Raw genomic sequence first — 22,945 nt, forward strand, 5'->3', positions numbered from 1 at the left:
TAGCATTGAAATTTTTTATCAGATTCTAAAATTAGCATTAGATTTGTTTGTACCTATTAGAAGATACAAACCATCTGTATATCCTCGTTGGTTCTCATCTGAACTTAAAAAGTTGATATCTTGTAAGAAGGCAGCTCATGCTAAGTTTAAAAGTACTAACTCAGCTGGTGATTATTTAAACTTTTCTAATCTTCGAGCTCAGTGTAAAACTTTGACAAGAACATGTTATGATAATTATATTTCTAGTACTGATCTGAAGGTTAGTGAAAATACAAAATACTTCTGGAATCACATTAACTCATTGAAACAAGATCACGGTATCCCCAATAAAATGCATTATAATGGTACAATTGCTGAAAGTGGTACAGACATTAGTAATTTATTTGCTACTCATTTCTCTAGTGTTTATAAAAGTGATAATATAGATGTGTCAAATGTGCAATACGATATTTTTAGGCAGCCTGACATTCCATTTATACAATTTTCTCTAAGCGAAGTTTATGAAGGAATTAGCTCTTTAAAAGGTAAACTGGTTAGTGGTCCGGATGGTATCCCTGCCTATTTTTTGATAAATTGTAAATGTAGTCTTTCCAAACCACTAAATTATTTATTTAATTCTTCGTTAAAATTACAACAATTTCCTGTTAAATGGCGGGATAGTTTTATTACCCCTGTATTCAAAAATGGTCTGAAAAATGATATTGCTAATTATCGTCCCATAGTATTACTTTCTGCAATACCTAAATTATTTGAACTGTTGTTATATAAACCCTTGTCATGGTATTGTAAAAATATTCTGATCGAACAACAGCACGGTTTTACGAGTGGTAAGTCTACCAACACAAACTTACTGCTTTATCAACATTGTATCACTTCTGCCTTTGAAAAGAGGTGCCAAGTTGATTCGATTTACACTGACTTTTCGAAGGCATTTGATACAGTGAACCACGATTTACTCTTACAAAAACTCATTAAAATCGGATTTCCAGACTATTTAGTGAATTGGTTGGAAAGTTACCTACAATGCAGGATTCAGTATGTGAAAATAAAAAATTTTACTTCGATTCCTATAAACGCAAGTTCTGGCGTCCCACAGGGATCACATTTGGGACCCTTACTATTTAATATTTTCATTAACGATGTAGCTTCATGTTTTAAATATTGTAAGTTTTTATTATTTGCTGATGACCTGAAATTATTTATGGAAATTTCTGAATTATCTGACTGTTTCAAGTTACAAGATGATTTAAATTGCTTTATTAATTGGGCTACCAATAATGCCATGTCTTTAAATCCACGCAAATGTTTTACAATAACTTTCTCAAGATCAACAAATCCTGTAAATTTTGTTTATAATATTAATTCTGTTCCTTTAGAGAAAATTAGGGAAATCAAGGATCTAGGAGTAATTTTTGACAGTTCTTTGACATTTATCTCACACTTAAGATCTATTACTAGTAGAGCTTTGAAAACTTTAGGATTTATAACTAGAAACTCTAGAGAATTTTCTGTTTCTACATTCAGGACTTTGTATTTATCTTTAGTACGCAGCATCCTATTGTATGTTTCACCAGTGTGGTCACCTCATTATCGATCACATATTTTATCTTTGGAAGCAGTCCAGAATAGGTTTTTGAAAACTTGTCGGTGGAGATTACATATGCCTCAATTTTCTTCTTATCAGAGAATAAATAATCATTTAAAGTTGTTGTCTATTGAAAAAACTTTAATTATTAATGATCTTTTATTTCTTCATAAAATCTTGGAGGGTAATATAACTTGCCCGGATTTGTTGGAGCTAATCAACTTTAAATTAAACACTGTAAATATTAGAGATAAACCATTATTCTCAATTAGTTTTCATTATACCAACTACGGATATAATAGTCCTATACCTAGATTTCATAGACTGGGTAATGAAATTAATAAAACTACAGATCTACTGGGAGTTAGTCAAACCAGGTTTAAGAACCAACTGAGGAAGTATTTAATGTAATATGTTGTGATATATTTATTTGTTAGGAACCAACTGAGGGAGTATTTGTGTAATTTATGTAATTTTTGTATTTTATATATTTTAAGTATTTTATGTAGGTAATATGTTATTATGATATATTTACTTGTTAGTAGGTTAGTGTTAAAAATGTTTATATATCTTTATATTGTAAAAAGGAGATTTTCCGTTAAATAAATAAATAAAATAAATAAATAAATAAATAAATTTCATATTTATATCTATGTTTTTTATAATTTTTAAATTGTTTTAAATTATCCGGTAGCAAATTGTATAATTTGGGCCCTATGTAACCAACATATCTTTGGAGGATGGATTTATTACATTTTGGTAGAATTGTACTATGTTTTATATATCTAGTTTGGTGGGTATGACTGTTAAAATTTAATATTATCTTTTTTCATGTATATGTATAAGGGCTTTATAACAGAATAATTTACGTACATTTAAAAATTTACTTTCGTTATATAACAGCTCACTAGACTATCTTAAATTTTTTCCGTATATAATTATAATTAGCCATTTCTGAATAATATTTATAGAATGTAAGTAATTATTGCTTATTCCACCCCATCCTAAAAGGCCATATGTGAGTTGAGATTGTATAAGTGCATAATAAAGAATTCGCAAATGAGTTATTCCTAAAAATTGTTTTAAAAATTTAAATCTTGATAAAAGTCCTCTTAATTTATTTACTATATTATTTGCTTGGGTGTTCCATCGTAAATGTTTATCAATTATTATACCTAGATATTTAATCTCGTATGTATGTGGAATTTCATTTTTTGCATCAATTTTTAATGAGCCAAGATTTGGGAGGTTATTAACATATGATGTAAATGGTATATATTTTGTTTTTTCTATATTTAAGGTAAGTTTATTAAACTAAAACCATTTCTGAATTGTAGCAAAATCTGTTTCAGCTTTTTGTTTTAAATTATTCCATGTATTTGCATCATAGAAAATAGCTGTGTCATCTGCAAAACTTATTATTTTACCTGTTACATTCAGTCTGAATAGATCATTGATATAAATATTGAAGAGAATTGGTCCCAAGACTGTTCCCTATGGTACTCCGTAAGATATAATTCATCCTTTACTGATTTCTCCATCTATAGAAACATGTTGCTGTCTATTTAGCAGATAACTTTCTAGGATGTTATATGCAAGTCCTCTTATACCATATTTTTGAAGTTTATTTAGCAGTATTTTATGTGAAACTGTATCAAATGCCTTTGCTAAATCTACAAATATACAAAGAGATTGTTTTGCATTATCAAGAGCTTTGTAGATGTTAGCTGTTAGAGCACAGATTGCATCTTCGGTTGATTTTCCCTCTTGAAACCCATATTGACATTCAGATAGTATATTAAATTTTTTTAAAAAATGTGTGAGTCTTATTTTAATTATTTTTTCGAATATTTTGCCTATATTTGAGATTAGGGTTATAGGCCTATAATTTTGACAATATGTTTCTTCGCCAGATTTGAATAGTGGTTTAATAGTTCCAATTTTTAATATATCTGGAAAAATGCCTAAATTAAGGCATGAATTTATTATGTATGTTAAGGGATTTGAAATCTGTTTTGTTATTTCTTTTAAAGTTTCAGATCTAATATTATCGTGCCCTGGTGACTTTTATATACCTAGTGTTTGGCAATTTTGAAAATGTTTGGCCATGAAATTGTGTACTATGTTTGGCTCAACTTATGTGTGCGAAGCCGCTTTATCAAGAATGAACTTTATTAAAAATCGGTAGAGATCTCACTTAACAGATGAATATCTCAACTCCCTAATGAGACTCAGTTGCACTAAAATCACTCCACACTTCAGACAGGTTATACATAAAAAAATGTCATTTTTCTCTCTGATAATTTAATTTTGTAAAGAGTTTCCCCCTTATTGTTATACTTACTAATCATTAATTTTGAAATTAAGTAAGCGGTAATATAAAATTCTCATGTGCATTTTTTTATATTCAATTCCTCACTACCATATGTTAAGTAGGAGTACTTTTCAGATGTGCATTTAATTAAAATAATTTTCAGATTTAATTAGTTTGCAACAAACACCTTGCATTGAAACTAATGTAGAAAAGATAACATGTTAATTAGCATTTTGTACTATGATTATTTATTTAAAATTCCTCAGTTTCCTTGCTACAAAATTGAAGATGTATAAAAACTTCATTGGCATTCAAAATATAAATTCCTAATTTTTAAAATATTCTCAGTAACAATTTACAATACTGCTGTTTTCAAAATATACTGATAATAACATCAAAACAATACACAATGAATTTATATTTTATTTATTGTACCAGGAAAACTTACAGAAAAGTATACAGTAACCAAAAAACAATCAGATATTATTAGTTTTCCTTCCATATTAGTCCATGTGTGAGGCCACTTTCGTGGCTATTTATGGTTATTTAAGATGACCCAAAAATGGTAAAAACATATTTTCGCGGGCAAAAAAGGTGATGTTTTGAATTTGTTAAAAAAAATATTAAACAATTTCTGCCCAAAAATTTCGCCCGGCACCCTTCTGATTTGTTTATAGGGGATATTTTTTAACAAGAATCCACAAAGAAACCGAATCAGAACAGTCAGACACAGGCAGCATAAATCCGGACCACGGAAGTGTCGTAGGTTTTCGAAACGGACCCTCAGGGAAACTAATTGGTGACCCCTGATATAGATTATAGAAGAACAAATTACGTTGGAACCACAAACACCAGACCTAAACAAAGACCTAAAATTTCCATAAACGAAGAAGTTTACAGAAAGAAGCATGAAGTTTAAAAATACTTAAAAACCAAAGAACAGCAGAGCTGCAGATATAGATGGGATACCAAATGAATTGTTAAAATATGGGGTAGCGGCAATTAGGGAATCCAACGATCTGTCAAACTATTCCAATATGTCTGGCGGCTGGCATGCAATATATTGAAGGCATATGATAGTCTAGTGTTATATTAGTATTTTAAAGTAATTTTCGTATTTTATGTCCGTGTAAGTATTGCTAAATACTTCTGTGACATAGTAAAAAATATTGCTTACGTCAATAAACTTTAATACGTAGTTAAAAAGTTTTAACTAAGTAATTTCGAAGATTGAAGAAAGCTAGGTTAACAAATTTTATGTTTTATAAGTTTAATAAAAAATAATATTGAGCATCCCTAAAATAGATTTTAGGTAAAATCATCGGGGTAATATATATTTTATTATTTTAGGTACCTACTAATACCACATTGTATCTTAAAATTGAAATTTTAATTTAAATAAAGTATCCAATAAAATCGCTTGTGTGCAGTGTTGCCAGAGAAATTTTTGTAAATGCACCGGAATGACTGGAATAGTGACACAAAATACTGAACCAACACATTTTGTACAAAAGCTTAAAAAAACGTCGTTTAATATTATTTGAAGCAAATTTCTTATGTCACAAAATTTTAGGTTTTTACTTTATGAGACTAGTATCAAAAGTTTGGTTGTTAATTGTATCAAATTGGTACAATTGTAACAACTCTGGCAACGCTGAATTGCCTGCCATACGTCCTGTCATTAAAAATCACCTGGTTTGGATTGCCTAGTTACGGATCAACTGGCAACATTAATTAGCAATGTTATAAGACACAATAAAATACTAGAAGAACGGAGGACAAACGAGTTAATATAAATACTACCCTGAAGCTTACATTCAAAATGTGTGTATAAATATGACCTTATTAGAAAACCTGAATGATGTGAATTAATAATAATTAATGAAAACTATTATTTTCTCTTGATAATGACTCATAGACTTATTTAATAGATTACAAGATATGGCAAATCCAGATAATAAAGCCCCAATCATAACTACTATACCTATGAAATATCTTAACTGAGAAAACGGAACTAATTAGCAATAGAAAAATAGCGTATTTAAAAGAACAACTAATATTCGTTAACCCTTTTGGTACGGCACTGGTTTACTAGAATATGACCGGCGTGGACGGGTGCGGACAGCGCTTCCCTATAAACTAATTAACACTCAAATATATTTATTGTACATAAAAAAGTGATGAAATCACATGCAACCCGATATACTTGACACAGTAGGTAAAACTAATATTTAAACTGATATAAAAGTTGCTTTAGCAAGTAATTTTAATCGTCAATGAATCATTTACTGAATGAATCAAGTCCTCTTTGTATTTGACTTGAGTAGTTTCTCATCTACCCGTGTGCTACCGGTCACTGAAAGTTTTAGCGACTACAGTCGTTTCTTGCCGTGAAAAGGTTAAAGAAGACTTTCAAGTTCTATGAAACCATGAAGCTGTAAAAAATAGAAGGACAAACTGAATGGTATTAAAAAATAATCGTCCATTTTTGGTTCAATTTTATATAGGGTGTCCCCAAAGTAGTGGAACGGTCGAATATTTCGCGAACTAAACATCGGATCGAAAAACTGAAAAATACGTATTTAATATTTTTCAAAAATCTATCGAATGACACTAAACACCAACCCCCACTACACCCCCTGGAGGTGGAGTGGGGGGTAACTTTAAAATCTCAAATGGAAACCCCTAGTTTTTCTTGCAGATTTGGATTTGTTACGTAAAAGTAAGCAACTTTTATTCAAGACTTTATTCGAACTGTGAATAGATGGCGCTATAATTGGGAAAAACGATTTATCCTGATACCATAGGTAAATTATAGAAACGGTCTCGAGAGATACACTTCCAAATAAGAAACTAAAAAACAGGTTTTTAATATTTTTCGAAAACCTATCGATAAACACCAAAAATGACCCTCCAACCCATCCCCTGGAGACGGGGTGGGGGGTAAATTTAAAATCTTAAATAGCAACCATCACTTTTTATTGCAGATTCGAATTCGTCATGAAAAATGAAGCAACATTCATTCGAAACATTTTTTAAAATTGCTGATAGATGGCGCTATTAAATCGTATTTTTCCAATTAAAGCGCCATCTATCAACAATTCTAAAAAATGTTTCGAATAAATGTTGCTTAATTTTTCATGACGAATCCGAATCTGTAATAAAAAGTGGGGGTTGCTATTTAAGATTTTAAAGTTGCCCCCCACCCCACCTCCAGGGGGTGGGTTGGAGGGTCATGTTTAGTGTTATTCGATAGGTTTTCGAAAAGTATTAAAAACCTTTTTTTTTGGTTTCTCATTTGGAAGTGTATTTCTCGAGATATTAGACCGTTTCTATAATTTACCTATGGTATCAGAATAAATCGTTTTTCTCAATTATAGCGCCATCTATCCACAGTTCGAAAAAATGTCCTGAATAAAAGTTGCTTACTTTTACGTAACTAATCCAAATCTGCAAGAAAAACTAGGGGTTTCCATTTGAGATTTTAAAGTTACCCTCCACCCCACCTCCAGGGAGTGTAGTGGGGGTTGGTGTTTGGTGTCATTGGATAGATTTTTGAAAATGATTGAATACGTATTTTTCAGTTTTTCGACCCGATGTTTAGTTCGCGAGATATTCGACCGTTCCACTACTTTTGGGACACACTGTATAATAAAATCTATGTTCTTTGCCATAAGTCTAAATTAAATATACACAAATATTTATGTTTTCGTCGTTATTAAATATATCCAATGTTGCATTTTGCACACTTCTTCACCTTCCACTGGTGTCTTAAATTTTCAAATAAAAGTATAGTTTACTTTGTAATTGTTGTTTTTTATTATTATTTTAGGTTGTTTTGCTTGTGCTACAACAACTGGCTTTCGTATATACAACTGTGATCCGCTAAAAGAGAAAGAACGCCAAGATTTCGATAATGGCGGAGGTCTCAGTTTTGTCGAGATGTTGTTTAGATGTAATTATCTTGCTTTGGTCGGGGGTGGTCCAAGACCGCTATATCCCACAAACAGGGTGATAGTATGGGACGATTTAAAGAAGACGTCGCCCATTTCCTTGGAATTTAACGCTCCAGTGCTGGCTGTTAGATTAAGAAGAGATAGAATAGTTGTAGTTTTAGGTAAGTTTATATTAAAATATTGTAGCAATAAAACTCGCGGTTCGAATTTATATAAGACTATATTTGAAGACTTGCCCGGAAAAAGATGCAAACGCCAATATGAAATTTGTTAGATAATAACAGAAAACTGTTTTAATAATATTACTCACCAAATATTGTGAATTTAAGTATTGCTTATTTATAGCGTCGCTAGTTTGATTAACGCATAAAGAACGTTTTTCCACTAAAACATTAGTTTATAAAAAATTGTCGCTTACGTTTTTCCGGGCAAGTCTTCATTTATTTACAAGTTTACAGTTCGGAATTCTATCTAATAACTAACTAAAAATTAGTGGCGGCTCGTGGTAATTTAAGGAGGGTGTTCAATTAAAGAATGTAATTATACAAATGGGTGAATAAGCGCCGCAGGCGAAAAATTTTTGGGGCCTCGCCAAAAGATGTTCTGTAAAATTAAACCTATCTTTGTGCCGATTAGTCAGGATGTCACACACTTTTTTTGTTTTGTGCAGAATATGATACCTACTGAATGATGGCGCTTCTTCGGTGGTGAAGGTGGACGTAGAAGTTACGAATATTGACATGGCTTTGTCAAAACTGTTTAAAAATCCGTTTATTTTAACGGCATCCAAAGACCGAGATTGAAATTATAGTTTTATTCTTTGAAAACACTAAACATGGAAAACAAAATAAAGAATGTAGTTTATCACACCCGTATAATCACGAAGTTTTTCTATATTGTTCAACTTTAAAACAATGTTTAAACTTTTTGTTTCTTATTGCACATTCTTGTACCAAGTTTATCTCCGGCCAAGTTAGTCCATTCTTTTTATAAGAAGTCGATTTTCAAAACTATTTGCATTTTCTTTTATAAACTTCACTGAATAAGGCTCCATCCTAAAAAAACTACCTACCAATATTGTATTTAATAAATTCCCACAATAGAAAATGCCAAACTGTGAATCGAAACGCTCCGCCCCGGTCTCTGTGTGCAATGCACAAATCCGCAATGTTTTAAGATAGGAGAATCGCTGGTTCACGGATTTAAGAGCTCTCGTTCTTCTATAGGGTTACTGTATAGTGGCTGGGTTCAATTTGAATTCTGCACTTACCACGTGCATCTAGCGTAGCGGTGTTGTGCAAACAAATTATGTGATTAATAAATACAGTTATATTTTAATGATACTATGATATTTATGAGATTTAAGAAAAAATATTTTAATGATATTTATGAGATTTTTAAAAATATGTATTTTAATGAAATTTAATTGGGTGTTCACTGCACAAGTGAACCAATGGAGAAACCGCCCCTGCTAAAAATAATACCGTGCTCTGCTTAAATACATAATAACGTTATTCTGGAGAATTCTGGATTCGTCATCTCTATTCTACTGACATTCCTGCAATTTCCGCACGCCCCTCTTCTCGTCGCTTCGTGTTCCGTCTAAAGATCTTCTGTAAAGATCTGGGCTATGTCGAGATGGAACCGTTACTTGTGGTAATTCTTTCGTTACAATATATTAGACTGAATCATAGTTGACGCTATGAAATGCAAAGGGGCCTCACCCACAAAACACAATTTTACCAGAACGCGTTTATTACATTAAAGTTATCCCTTTATGGGATAGACGGTGATGGTTTGCCAATAGGAAGACGATCAGTAGGAAGACCACGAAAACGATGGAATGACAACCTACTGGAGGCACATTGAAAAACAGACAAAGTCATGTCTACAAAAAAAGAAGAAGAAGAAGAAGAAGAAATTATCCCTTATTTAACCATTTTCAGATGTAGACTGGCTCAAGCATTGGTTACTTGAGCCACTCTGCATCTGAAAATATATAAATAAGAAATTTAGAGAGAGAGAATAATAGAGATTATTTTTTACAAAAATATTGAGAAAATATGTTATTATCTTGCAATATTAATGAAATGTAGCGTTTGTTCAGGGCCGCGCCGTCCACGTGTGCAATGTGTGCGGCGCACACAGGCGCCAGCAATTAAGGGGCGCCACTAGAGTTGTTACAAAAATTTTACGCAGGTCAAAACAACACTTATCCATTTAACCACCTTGCCACCTTGCATATCTCAAGTTTAAAGGTAGGTACGTTACGTATTGATTTATACAATCTACATAAACAAGAAAAATCCTGTAAAGACATGCAGCCACCGGTCCAGCAGAATTTATGCTTTAAAGCCATTGTACAAAAATTTGATAAAAATGACTTTTATTCTGTATAAAATGATGTGTGTTCGTTGGAGAATTAAGTAACGAAACTCTGAAGGAAATGCGCAAGTTTATTGAGATGTTAACAGCTTAGGGTACAAGACGACAGGGTTGCCAGATGATTTTTTTTTAATTCCCTAGAATGTTTGTCAAAATTTCCCTAAATTTCCCTAACAACTTGACAACCATTTTACCCTAGAATTCCCTATATATTTTCAATATACGCATGCGCATTACAAAACTGGGCATTGGATAAGGTCGACTTTTTCCATCTGAACAGCTAATGCGCAGGCGTACTGCCTCTGGGTAATTTCAGGGTGTCCTCCGCGAGTAGACCCAGTATTTTTTGTATATGTTACGAGCAAAGCCCGAAATAGAGCTTTTCATCGATTGTCATTTGTTTCGAGCTTCTGTCATTTGTCACATAATATTAATATATCTACGTCATACGTCTTTGGTTTGTATCATTGGTATATAATAACGTATGACGTGCATATATTAATATTATGTGACACATGACAGAAGCTCGAAACAAATGACTTTGAATGAAAAGCCCTATTGGACAATCCTAGCATTGTACGGAAAATATTGTACACTTCTAGCATTGTACTTCCAAACTGTAAAATGTCCGAAATGGTCAAAATTAAAAATGAATCGAAACACTGATCGATTCGAAGCGATTATTGTTGACAAGCGACACACCAAATCAAAAATCGAACATTTATGGTTATCTAATAATCTAGTACCTAATATTTTTATGGTTAATGGTATAACCCAATCTTAGAGAAATCTCTTCGTGGATTTTATATATTGTGGATAATAATTTAATCCTACAGCCCAGAAATCAGAAACCCTGATTAATTATAGATTTATAACATAACCTTATTGTAGTTTGTTTGCCCTTGATAACAAATGGGGAATAATCGATAATCGTAAAAATCGATATCTGTCATATTCTCTTCACTTCTAAACTTTGACGCATCGCTGGGATTCTCCGAATTCGCGAATAAAACGATTTTCATGTAGATAATATAATATGTGCAATTTTATAAATCTTATAAAATCAAACAGATTTTTTAAAATCGTCTACAAATATTAAGAATTCCCTAGATTTTTCATAGAATTGAATAAAATTCCCTTTTTCCCTAAGCTGGCTCAAAATTCCCTAGGTCTGGCAACCCTGCAAGACGATACTGAATTCTAAATTAATGAATACAAAATTTCTTAAAACCTTTCATAATCCTAGCACATATCATTGACACCTCGAAATTATCAGCGTGGATGTTTCTCATCTCCGATGTAGACTATAGATATTGGAATAAAAACGCACACAGTGGCGTGCTCGCCATAACAAATTTATGATGCTTTATGTAGTAAATACCTATAACACGTTCGGATAAATTTAATCTTGATTCAAAATATCAAGGTAGATATTTAAAAGCAAAAAAATAAAACATCTTCGCGCGTATTTTTCATTTCGTAATACATTATCAAGAACTCTCCAATATAATAATGCCAAACTAGAACAATAACAGAAAATATGTATTTCTAAAAAGATTTTAACTATGTGCAAGGCTACAACAAATGTTCAAAATTACCTCCTTTAAAGGTGACAGAGTAATTTTATATTTACCATTGGCGCGCTTATGGCCCGAATTTTTTAAAGAAAAAAATAGTACGCCACTGAGATATGTCAAATTAAAAATCATTTTTGAATTCCTCGTTCAATTTACGACAAAAAATCGTTTTTGTCTTTTTTCATATGAGGCGCCGTTTTTATGCAAAAAAATAAAATATCTTAACGTTTACGAAGTATTTGAAATAAGTTTCTATGCATATGGAATCTACCTCGAATAATTTGTAAGCGTTAAGATGTTTTATTTTTTTGTATAAAAACGAATGAAGATAAAATATCAACATTTACATTCATATGCTCAGTCCACATATACCTAGGTATGGTGTGAAATTCTGATGAAAGTTAACTTCGTTAGCAAAATTTTACAATAAAAAACAATGAATGTGCTTAAATGCTTCACAAGAGTTAAGGACGTTGGCGCAAAATTTCGCGGCAATGTGTTTTAAATTCATTCTTTTCTTTTCAACTTCTTAGAAAACTAATAGGTATTTCTGAAAAATTTAAACCTAGAATGAAAGATTGCATTATTTCCGAGGGCCGAAAGTCCTTAAAAACTTCTATAATGTTTATTTTAATAAGTTACAGAAGTGAAAAAAATTTAGTGTGATTTTTAATTTCAAAGATCTCATTCAAATGAAACTTTTTGGTTATTCTAAGAGACTTTCTGCCCTCGGTAATAATGTAATCTTTCATTCTGCGTATTAAATTTTTCAAAAATACCTATTGGTTTTCTCAGGATTCGAAAAAATGAATTCATTTAAAACACATTGGAGCGAAATTTTGCGCCTACGCCATTAAAACAATTCTTTCTCTAGTTTCGGATAGATAGCAAATTTAATGATGTCATTACTACAGCAAATGAAACTTCAGAGAAACTGGATGTGGAGCCCAGTTTTCAATCAGACACACAGTTCGGCGTCGGAATCAAAGCAAACAGTTCGATTACGAACATAAAGACGAACTGATTTCGGATCCCAAAATGTCATACAAAGTTCATTTATTTTATTGTGTCTTCAACCAAGCATTAATTTCAGTAAATGAAAGATTTTCCATATTGGAAAATAATGTTGACTCTTTCAAATTTTTATATAATTTAAACGACAGTAGTACAGAACACTCACAATTAAAACTTTTGTGTAGACATTTGTAAAAAAAATGAGATTTAATGATTATTTAGTTATAGGGGGAGACAATTTAATTGAAGAAACTATACAGCTTCAGCCTTTGTTAAGAGAATCTAACGAATTTACTGTAGTTTGCCCAAATTTAGCAGTAGCTCTTCGCATTCTGCTCACTCTGCCTATATCTGATGTCACTGCTGAGTGATATTTTTATAAACTGAAACTTAAATAATTATTTGAGTTCGACCATCAGTCAAGGGCGGTTGATTGTAAATTTATCTACCATCTCTATAGAGTCGTCAGTATTAAATCACATTGATATTCACCATAAAATGATTTTTCAAACTGAAGACGCGAAAAGTTAATTTTTTATAAAATAGCTAAGTATTTCATGTTTTCCTACCTATATCTTTAGTTTTTTATGCTATTACGCCAAAGATTTATTTTAACTTAATTATTTTAACTTGCTTTATTTTCTTGTTGCATATGTAAGAATTTTTAGTTTTTTTTTTGTTTACAATAAATAATTGTTCATTTTGGGCGCCATTAAATGTTTTGCACACAGGCGCTACCACGTGCTGGCGCGGCACTGCGTTTGTTTCTAATAAATTCCACGAAATATTGCAAAATAAGATGAAAAAACACAACTTTGAGACATTTCTCAGAAAACATTGGTAGGTATAGTAATAGATCAAGAAATAGACCAATAATGCACAGGAATAAAATGGTTATCTAAATTGCGTGATTCATAGGTTTTTTTCTGATATCAAGTGGACATAATGGAATTTTATATGTTTTTTATATAAAGTATACGATTATTAAAAAATCTTTTAAAGAATGGACATGGAAATTCCAATTTTAAAATAGATGCAGAATAATATTACATTTAGTTCAATTCCTAAAGATAAAATGTTTTTGCATCTTTTATCGTATTATTAAATTCACCTGTAATTTCTAGTTATAATAGTTTATTCACGAATCTTATCAAGTCAACTAACGATTATCTTATCAAGTTTAAAGAACAGTCAGCTATGTTGCTTCCTTGTTTGGATGATATATTATTTTATCAAAGTAGTTTCTTATTGACTTGTCTTCTATTGAGTATAATAGATAATTGATCATTTCCCATTTTAATAATTGTATGAAGAACGAATATATTTTGTTCTTTTGTTTTTTGATTCTTTACATGCTGCTGATATTATAGTTCTTAGCCCAAAACAGACGCAGATGATAAAAACTTTGGAATAAAAAACAATTACAACCATAGCTTAGAAAATCTAGTATAGACGCGGTAACATTTATTGTAGAACTCTTTAAAGGCGGCGACATTCGATCCCTAGACCCTGAAATTAAATTAATTTCTGACCATACTAAAATCACAATAAAGATGCACTAGAAATAAACAAACCAAGACACGTTGAATGTTACAAGAGCACTCCCAAATCATAATTTACAATGTATATACATTGTAAATCCCAAATCATGATTTACAAAGTTTATACATTGTATGTACTGCATTATCAATCTTATTGTATCCTGCATATCGCTCTCCTCATTACGTGTCGCAGATATTGTACTTCATTATTTTTATTGTGTTTATTATTTCGTATTCTTTGCCCATTTCTCGCAATACTCTCGGCTGGTCAGGGCCGGCAGTGCCGACCACACATTTATGGACACATTATAGATTTTTTAAATATATAAGTTAATGTTGATGATATTCTTTTTTGTGAAATAAAAAAAATATCTGTGAGATAATACAGACTAAATTTTATTCGATGTTTTTAAAAGAATTCGATCGATCCGATACGTTAAGTGATCCCTGCGCGCTGTGCGTAAGAGACTTTTCAAATTAATGATCCTAGCCATGCAACCGATTGCGATTGTGTGAATTCTTATAAGGCCCGCTTCGGCAAGCCGTCCCCAGATTGACCAATTGCTTGTAATAAGAAGCTATGGAATATTAGCCGATAGGCAACCAATTATACATTCCCCGTATTTATTTGAATGGCAAGTACGGCAGATAAACAATCTGCCGAGCGGTGATCTGCAAACGGCAACAAGACACGTACCTATAGACGAGGGCGCATCTGTAAAAATATTAGTAACATTAATTTGGACGTTGAGAGGTGACTCATATTTGTTTGCAGAAATTGCTTGAAAATGACTCATATAATAATATTTGGGTTATCCTTTCACTCAAAAAGGTCCGGAACATTGTTTAAATAATCAAAATGTCAAAAATTAAGGAAAAATTCGATTTTTTTCTTCATTTTTTGATTATAACTTTAAAAGTATTCATTTTTGAGAAAAGTTGCACTGACATAAAAGTTGCGTAATTGAATTTCCTACAACATAGGATTAGCTAAAAATTTTTAAAATTGTCACCCTTGTTGCAAAATAGCAATAATTGCGAAAAAATCTTAAAAAACAAGTATTCGCATTTTCCGTTTTTCAACCGTTTATGCTGGACCTTCATAATTTTACCCGGAAAAACTATATCATATAATAAAACAATACTGTGAATTTCATTAAGATCGGTTCAATAGATTTTGCAAGATAAATTTTGCAATCCAGCTTTTTCGCAAAAAATTCATTTTTTCAAAATGTTGCAGAACTGAAAATAAAGCAGACAGCAAGTTGAATTTATTTTTACGTATAGAAGAATACTGTACCTTCTATATGTAAAAAAACGTAAGAAAAATAGAGTGTGTGTACTTTGTACGGCCATAAGAAGTCATTCATTATTGTACTCATTTGCCCTCATTTGCGACAGTAAAGTAACACTTTGTTGTGCTGAAAGAAGAATTTTACTTTACCTGCCGCGATTAATCGGGATTGAATGTAAGTGGTCGATGGCAGTAATCGATTATTTATTTGAGTTAACATACAATTTATTTACTTTAATTATTAAAAATATTGTACAAAATTTACATTGTTAATTAAATTTATGTCAAAAAGTGAAATTATTAGTATTTTGTAATTATATTCATATAAAATAAATCAAAAACATAAGTTTGGTTTGCCACTATGTTATCGAACACCCTGTAACATTCTAACTAATTTCGTAATGTAAAACTGAAAGTTGGCTACAATTTTTGTTATCAACTTTTATTGCTATCTATTATATAGCGGATCTACTGAGCTTTATCACACTCATCAATCACCCTGTATATTGAATTTAAATTATTTTAGGACGAAACATTTTTTTGTCATTACTTTTTAAACCACAAAAATGTCTGGCAATTATAGTTCATATTTCTAATAATTTTTAAAAAGTAATGACAAAATAATTTTTTGTCTTACAATAATTTTAAATTCGATATGTTTACCTGTACAAATGTGCTGTACAGTAATGAACGCAACCTGTATCAGCAGCCAAAGATGGCCGGTACGGTGTTCGAGGAAGCATAGGGAATAATATATTAAAGAACCATTTGTCTTGAAATAATTTTTTTTATGCTCTTGGTCCATAATAACACCAACGGATATATCACTACAGTGCGTCCATAAAGTAACGCATAAATTCGTTATTTCGTAAACCGGCGACTTTAAGGAAAAATTCCGAAACAGGTCGATTTTTATTTTTAAGTTATGATATTGTGGCATATATGGTATACTAGTAACGTCATCCATCTGGGCGTGATGACGTAATCGATGATTTTTTTAAATGGGAATAGGGGTCATGTGATAGCTCATTTGAAAGGGTATTCAATTCTCTATCCAAAAATATAAGCATTAACATAATTATTTATACAGGGTGTTCAAAAAACATTTTTTTAATTAAAATAAGTGAGACAAAAAGAAGAATATATGTAATTTATTTTAATTCAAAATGCATTTTACTACTGTCAGTAAAGAGAAAAAAATTTTATGTGACAAATAAACATTGATTTTCGTTTAAACGAAATGTTCAAACTGCCAAGAGACAGGTGGGTGGCAGCTTTAACATTGAATTTAAGCGAAAAACAATATTTATTTGTCAAATAAACATTCATTTCCTGTTTTCTGACAACAGTAAAACGTATTTTAAATTAAATAAATTACATGCATTCTTCTTTTGTCTCAATTATTTTAATTAAATAAATGTTTTTTTGAACACCTTGTATAAATAAATTTGTTAATGTTTATATTAGTGAATAGAGAATTGAATACCCTTTCAAATGAGGTATCACATGACCCCTATTCTCATTTAAAAAAAACATCGATTATGTCATCATGCCCAGATGGATGACGTCACTAGTATGATATATATGTCAAAAAATCTAAATTTAAAAATAAAAATCGACCTGTTTCGGAATTTTTCCTTAATATCGCCGGTTTACGAAATAATGAATTTATGCGTTACTTTATGGACGCACTGTATAAAATCAACTTATAAAAAATTTTAACATTTTTTTTTAATTTTAGAAGGAGTAATCAAAGTATATACATTTACACAAAGTCCCCAGCAACTGCACGTATTCGAAACAAGCTCAAATCTCAAAGGTTTGTGTGTTTTATGCCCAAATAGCAACAACTCAATATTGGCATTTCCTGGTAGAAAAACAGGGTATGTTCAGCTTGTAGATTTAGCAAAAACTGAAAAATCCCCCTTAGACATTGTCGCCCACGAAGCGAATCTTAGTTGCATAGCACTGAATCAGCAAGGAACACTATTAGCTACTGCAAGCGAAAAGGGGACGCTTATAAGAGTTTTTAATACACAAACTGGACACAAGGTGACAGAACTGCGAAGGGGAAGTAATCAGGTATGTCGAAACCTTAGTATTTACATTACGTCGGTCTAATAAGCAAATTGCCTGTCACAAATTGAAAATTTTACATGAGAGACAGAAAATTGTTTAACTCCATGCAATACATAATTGACCAAAATTAATTAAACAAAATATTTACACAAACTTTCTACGTATTATACTGTATCCATATTAATAATAATAATCAAAATATATTTATTTACTTACATTTTCTAACGTTTTCAACCAAAACAACTTCAGAAACACTGACATAGGCAATATTGGTATGAATGGGAAAGAACGTTTGGACTTCAGCAAAATTCGTTTAGCGAAATTGGCGCGAAATAAAATAATAATGGCGCTTGTGGGAATTGTCAGGCGGTAGCTTTTTCCGTCTACTATTAGATGACACCAAAAACCAATTTTCGGAAAAAATGGACTTAGGCAATTTGCTTATTAGACAGACGATTATTTAATTGTTTTATCTTGACATGTGTATATCTAGCTAGTAAGAGTACCTATAATGTTACAGTTTAAGTTGATTCTCAGTTAGAGTTGACTATTCCTAGTTCGAGTCAACTCAAACTAAAACGAGCAGTAAGAGTTGATTTGAAAAATTTAACTAGTTGAAGTAGACTCTTCCTGTGTTAGTGAAAGTAGACCGCGGAAAAGAAAATCAACTCTTACTAGATTGAGTTGACTATTCCTGGATCGATTCAGTAAATGTAGAATCTCGCGTGCTTTTGATGGGTGCGCATCTCTTTGTTTTGACTGTTTCAACCAACCACATTTTAACATACCCAGTAACATTTTATTTCTAGAATCGGTTGTTTGCATTTATGTTATAAAATAATCAACCCTTACTAAATGGCATTAGGAAGAATATACTGTTTCTAGTTGTAGTCTAATTTTACTAGGAAATGTTGAATAAAAATCTTCATTTTATATTTAAAATCAACTTTTATTAAAACCAGCCGTTTGAATTGACTCGAACTAGGAATAGTCAATTCCAAGTGAATAATCAACTTAAACTGTAACATATATAATTCAGTTCTCCAGGCCTAGAAGCCCATCGCTTCGTTTACTGTTCTTTTCCATTCTTTCCTGCTTTATTTTCCAATTTGTGATTTTAAGTTTTTCTAACTCTCTTTCAACATCTTTCTTTCACCTGGTTTTTGGCCTACCTTCTTCTTTCCTCCTATTCCTCCCGTTATAATTCTTTTGGGAGTCTCGTGTTTGGCATCGTTTATATATTATTTCCCAACCATCTCAGTTGAAAGCACCAACCATCTCAGAAACAAAGAGTCAACACCTAGCCAAACAGTGACATGACATTGAAGAACTTGAAAACATACGACACGTTTAACATGTATAAAAAGTGAAAGAAGCGGCTGGTATCTTCATTAAGAAACAAACTGCATTGCTACAGGATGAACATGGTAAAATAATATTTGAAGTAGAGGACAAACTTAATGAATGGGAAAATTACGTTACGAACCTATTCAAAGACGATAGGGGTAGTTCACCTCCCGATATTACTAACTGCGACGGACCCCTAATAACACGCTCTGAGGTAATAAAAGCCATACAATCATCAAAAGATGGCAGAGCGACTGCTTCTGATGAAATTCCAACTGAAATATACAAGCTTATAAATGATAGCAATGTTTTAGAGGCTATAACTTCGGTTTTCAATACCATTTATACCAGCGGACAACTACCTAATGGTTGGTCTAATTCACTGTTTCTAGCTCTACCTAAGAAGACAACAGCAATAGAACCATCAGTTTGTTAAACCATTTATGGAAAATTTTTCTGAAAGTAATACATTGTCGTATCTACAATAAATGCGAGGAATACCTGGATGACACACAGTTTGGTTTCCGTAACAGGTTTGGAACGAGAGAGGCACTGTTTGGAATGAACATACTTGCTCAAAGATGTCGAGATATATCTGTAGACATATACTGTTGTTTTATTGACTTCTGTTCAATATTCAAATGTCAAAAATATTATTATATTTTTTACTGTGTTTAATCTCTTATTAAAACCCTTAAAATAAAATAAAAATGTATACCATTTTTATTTAGTTGCAATGCGAAGGCAAAACAATCTTACTTTTCAATTAGAATACGGAGTGCAGTCCAGTCCCTTGAATCGCGATTTTCAGCTCTTATTGGAGCTTCATCGGAAGGAACGTAGGCATTGTTCTCCATATTTTAACTGATTCGTATCGAGAGGTTTTCCCACCCATTGCAACTGAAGTGATGATAGTAGGTGGCTAGCGCCATCTGGCATTGAAAGACAAAGTAGTTTTCAATCCTAATAGTAAATTATTAATATTGAAAATATTAAAAATATTACTAAAAGATTTTTAAATTGAAAACTTATTGGTACACTTTCCTGGTGACACCTCCAAGACTTCTACAATTTGCAAGTCAAATGGATGCTGCAGTGAAGATGAGAGGGAAGGAATTCTACACTATGCAATTCACATCCCCCGTCTGCAGCTGGTAAAGTTCCAACGGAAAAATGCACCTAGTTACTCTACGGAGTAATACGACTATAAAATAAAAAAGTATACTTCATCGGAAGGAACGTAGGCACTGTTCTCCATATTTTAACTGATTCGTATCGAGAGGTTTTCCCACCCATTGCAACTGAAGTGATGATAGTAGATGGCTAGCGCCATCTGGCATTGAAAGACGAAGTAGTTTTCAATCCTAATAGTAAATTATTAATATTGAAAATATTAAAAATATTACTAAAAGATTTTTAAATCCTTCCTTCCAATGAAGGCTCCAATAAGAGCCGAAAATCGCGATTCAAGGGACTGGACTGCACTCCGTATTCTAATTGAAAAGTAAGATTGTTTTGCCTTCGCATTGCAACTGAATAAAAATGGTATACATTTTTATTTTATAATCGTATTACTCCGTAGAGTAACTAGGTGCATTTTCCGTTGGAACTTTACCAGCTGCAGACGGGGGATGTGAATTGCATATTGTAGAATTCCTTCCCTCCCGTCTTCACTGCAGCATCCATTTGACTTGCAAATTGTAGAAGTCTTGGAGGTGTCACCAGGAAAGTGTACCAATAAGTTTTCAATTTAAAAATCTTTTAGTAATATTTTTAATATTTTCAATATTAATAATTTACTATTAGGATTGAAAACTACTTCGTCTTTCAATGCCAGATGGCGCTAGCCACCTACTATCATCACTTCAGTTGCAATGGGTGGGAAAACCTCTCGATACGAATCAGTTAAAATATGGAGAACAGTGCCTACGTTCCTTCCGATGAAGGCTCCAATAAGAGCCGAAAATCGCGATTCAAGGGACTGGACTGCACTCCGTATTCTAATTGAAAAGTAAGATTGTTTTGCCTTCGCATTGCAACTGAATAAAAATGGTATACATTTTTATTTCATTTTATAGTCGTATTACTCCGTAGAGTAGCTAGGTGCATTTTTCCGTTGGAACTTTACTAGCTGCAGACGGGGGATGTGAATTGCATAGTGTAGAATTCCTTCCCTCTCGTCTTCACTGCAGCATCCATTTGACTTGCAAATTGTAGAAGTCTTGGAGGTGTCACCAGGAAAGTGTACCAATAAGTTTTCAATTTAAAAATCTTTTAGTAATATTTTCAATATTAATAATTTACTATTAGGATTGAAAACTACTTCGTCTTTCAATGCCAGATGGCGCTAGCCACCTACTATCATCACTTCAGTTGCAATGGGTGGGAAAACCTCTCGATACGAATCAGTTAAAATATGGAAAACAGTGCCTACGTTCCTTCCGATGAAGGCTCCAATAAGAGCCGAAAATCGCGATTCAAGGGACTGGACTGCACTCCGTATTCTAATTGAAAAGTAAGATTGTTTTGCCTTCGCATTGCAACTGAATAAAAATGGTATACATTTTTATTTTATAGTCGTATTACTCCGTAGAGTAACTAGGTGCATTTTTCCGTTGGAACTTTACCAGCTGCAGACGGGGGATGTGAATTGCATAGTGTAGAATTCCTTCCCTCTCGTCTTCACTGCAGCATCCATTTGACTTGCAAATTGTAGAAGTCTTGGAGGTGTCACCAGGAAAGTGTACCAATAAGTTTTCAATTTAAAAATCTTTTAGTAATATTTTTAATATTTTCAATATTAATAATTTACTATTAGGATTGAAAACTACTTCGTCTAAAACCCTTAACTTTAAATAAATCTCAAGCCAGCCCTGTTCAATAGTACCATTTCATCCCTCCTATTTCTTACCCTCTCTCCTCACCCTTACAGACAGACAAATATACTTGGATCCGCGACAGGAGAATTTCTTCTTCAACAGCCGGTCGAGCGATCCACAAGTACCACTCGCAACGAGGGTGCAATTTCTCTCTTCTCCTACACCCGGAAAAGGGTGAGCTCTCTCTCTCTCTCTCTCATCAGCGGTTCCACCGAAAACTGTAACATTCCCAAACACAGAAAACATTTCAGCGTGATATTGCTGTTGGGATAATCCTCTCCGAAAATTTAAAAAAATTATTGCTCGAAAATGTTCTTGGCTAAGATCCATTTTTCGACCAACTTGCTAATTTCAAAAATTCACTGTATCTACACGACTTGTATCGCAATGTAACTCTCGATTTATCTCAACAAAAGATTTAGGTTACGTTTGTGTCGGAAGATTTTAGTGGTGGCGCCCTCTAAGCGGCTATATTCAAAACTAAAAAGACAGGGCATGTCTATTATAGGTCTTATCACTGTCTTGTATATTTTTACCTTAACCCTTTTAGATATGTTTTTATTACTTAATAAGTTGTTTAGTGCAAAGATACAACAATTAGCAGTCATAATTATTCTTACTTGGATTTCTTCTTCCATATTTGGTCTCTTAGTGAATATCGCTCCTAGGTGTTGAGGTTTTTCTACTTCTTCGAATTTATATATTTTCCTTCTGTGATTATGGTCAAGTATTGTCCTTGTTCATATGTATTTTCGTTCTGTCCATTCCATATATTTAGTATTTTTTTCATTTATATACATATTTCATTTTCTTTCTCGCTATTACTTCTAGTATTTTTAGTATTTCTTTTAATTCTTGTTTACTTCTGGCTATCAGTAAGTACAATGTCATCAGTGAATGCCAAACATTGGTGTTTTCGTTGATATACGAGTTCTGTCTTGTTAATTTCGGCTTCTTTTGATGATCCTTTCAAA

At 32.2% G+C, this 22,945-nt stretch overlaps 1 protein-coding gene across 1 annotated transcript in view; it reads left to right on the forward strand.

The window, feature by feature from the left end:
- The window catches only part of LOC114326453 (WD repeat domain phosphoinositide-interacting protein 3), a 33,407-nt gene that overhangs the window by 4,039 nt on the left and 6,423 nt on the right, over nucleotides 1-22,945 (forward strand). Inside the window, exons 2-3 of the mRNA XM_028274832.2 lie at nucleotides 7,732-8,016; nucleotides 17,408-17,748. Coding sequence (XP_028130633.1) covers nucleotides 7,732-8,016; nucleotides 17,408-17,748 — 626 coding nt within the window. The remainder of the gene's footprint in view (nucleotides 1-7,731; nucleotides 8,017-17,407; nucleotides 17,749-22,945) is intronic.

This window comes from Diabrotica virgifera, chromosome 7 (genome assembly GCF_917563875.1).
Source record: "Diabrotica virgifera virgifera chromosome 7, PGI_DIABVI_V3a".
Taxonomy (NCBI): Eukaryota; Metazoa; Arthropoda; class Insecta; order Coleoptera; family Chrysomelidae; genus Diabrotica; species Diabrotica virgifera.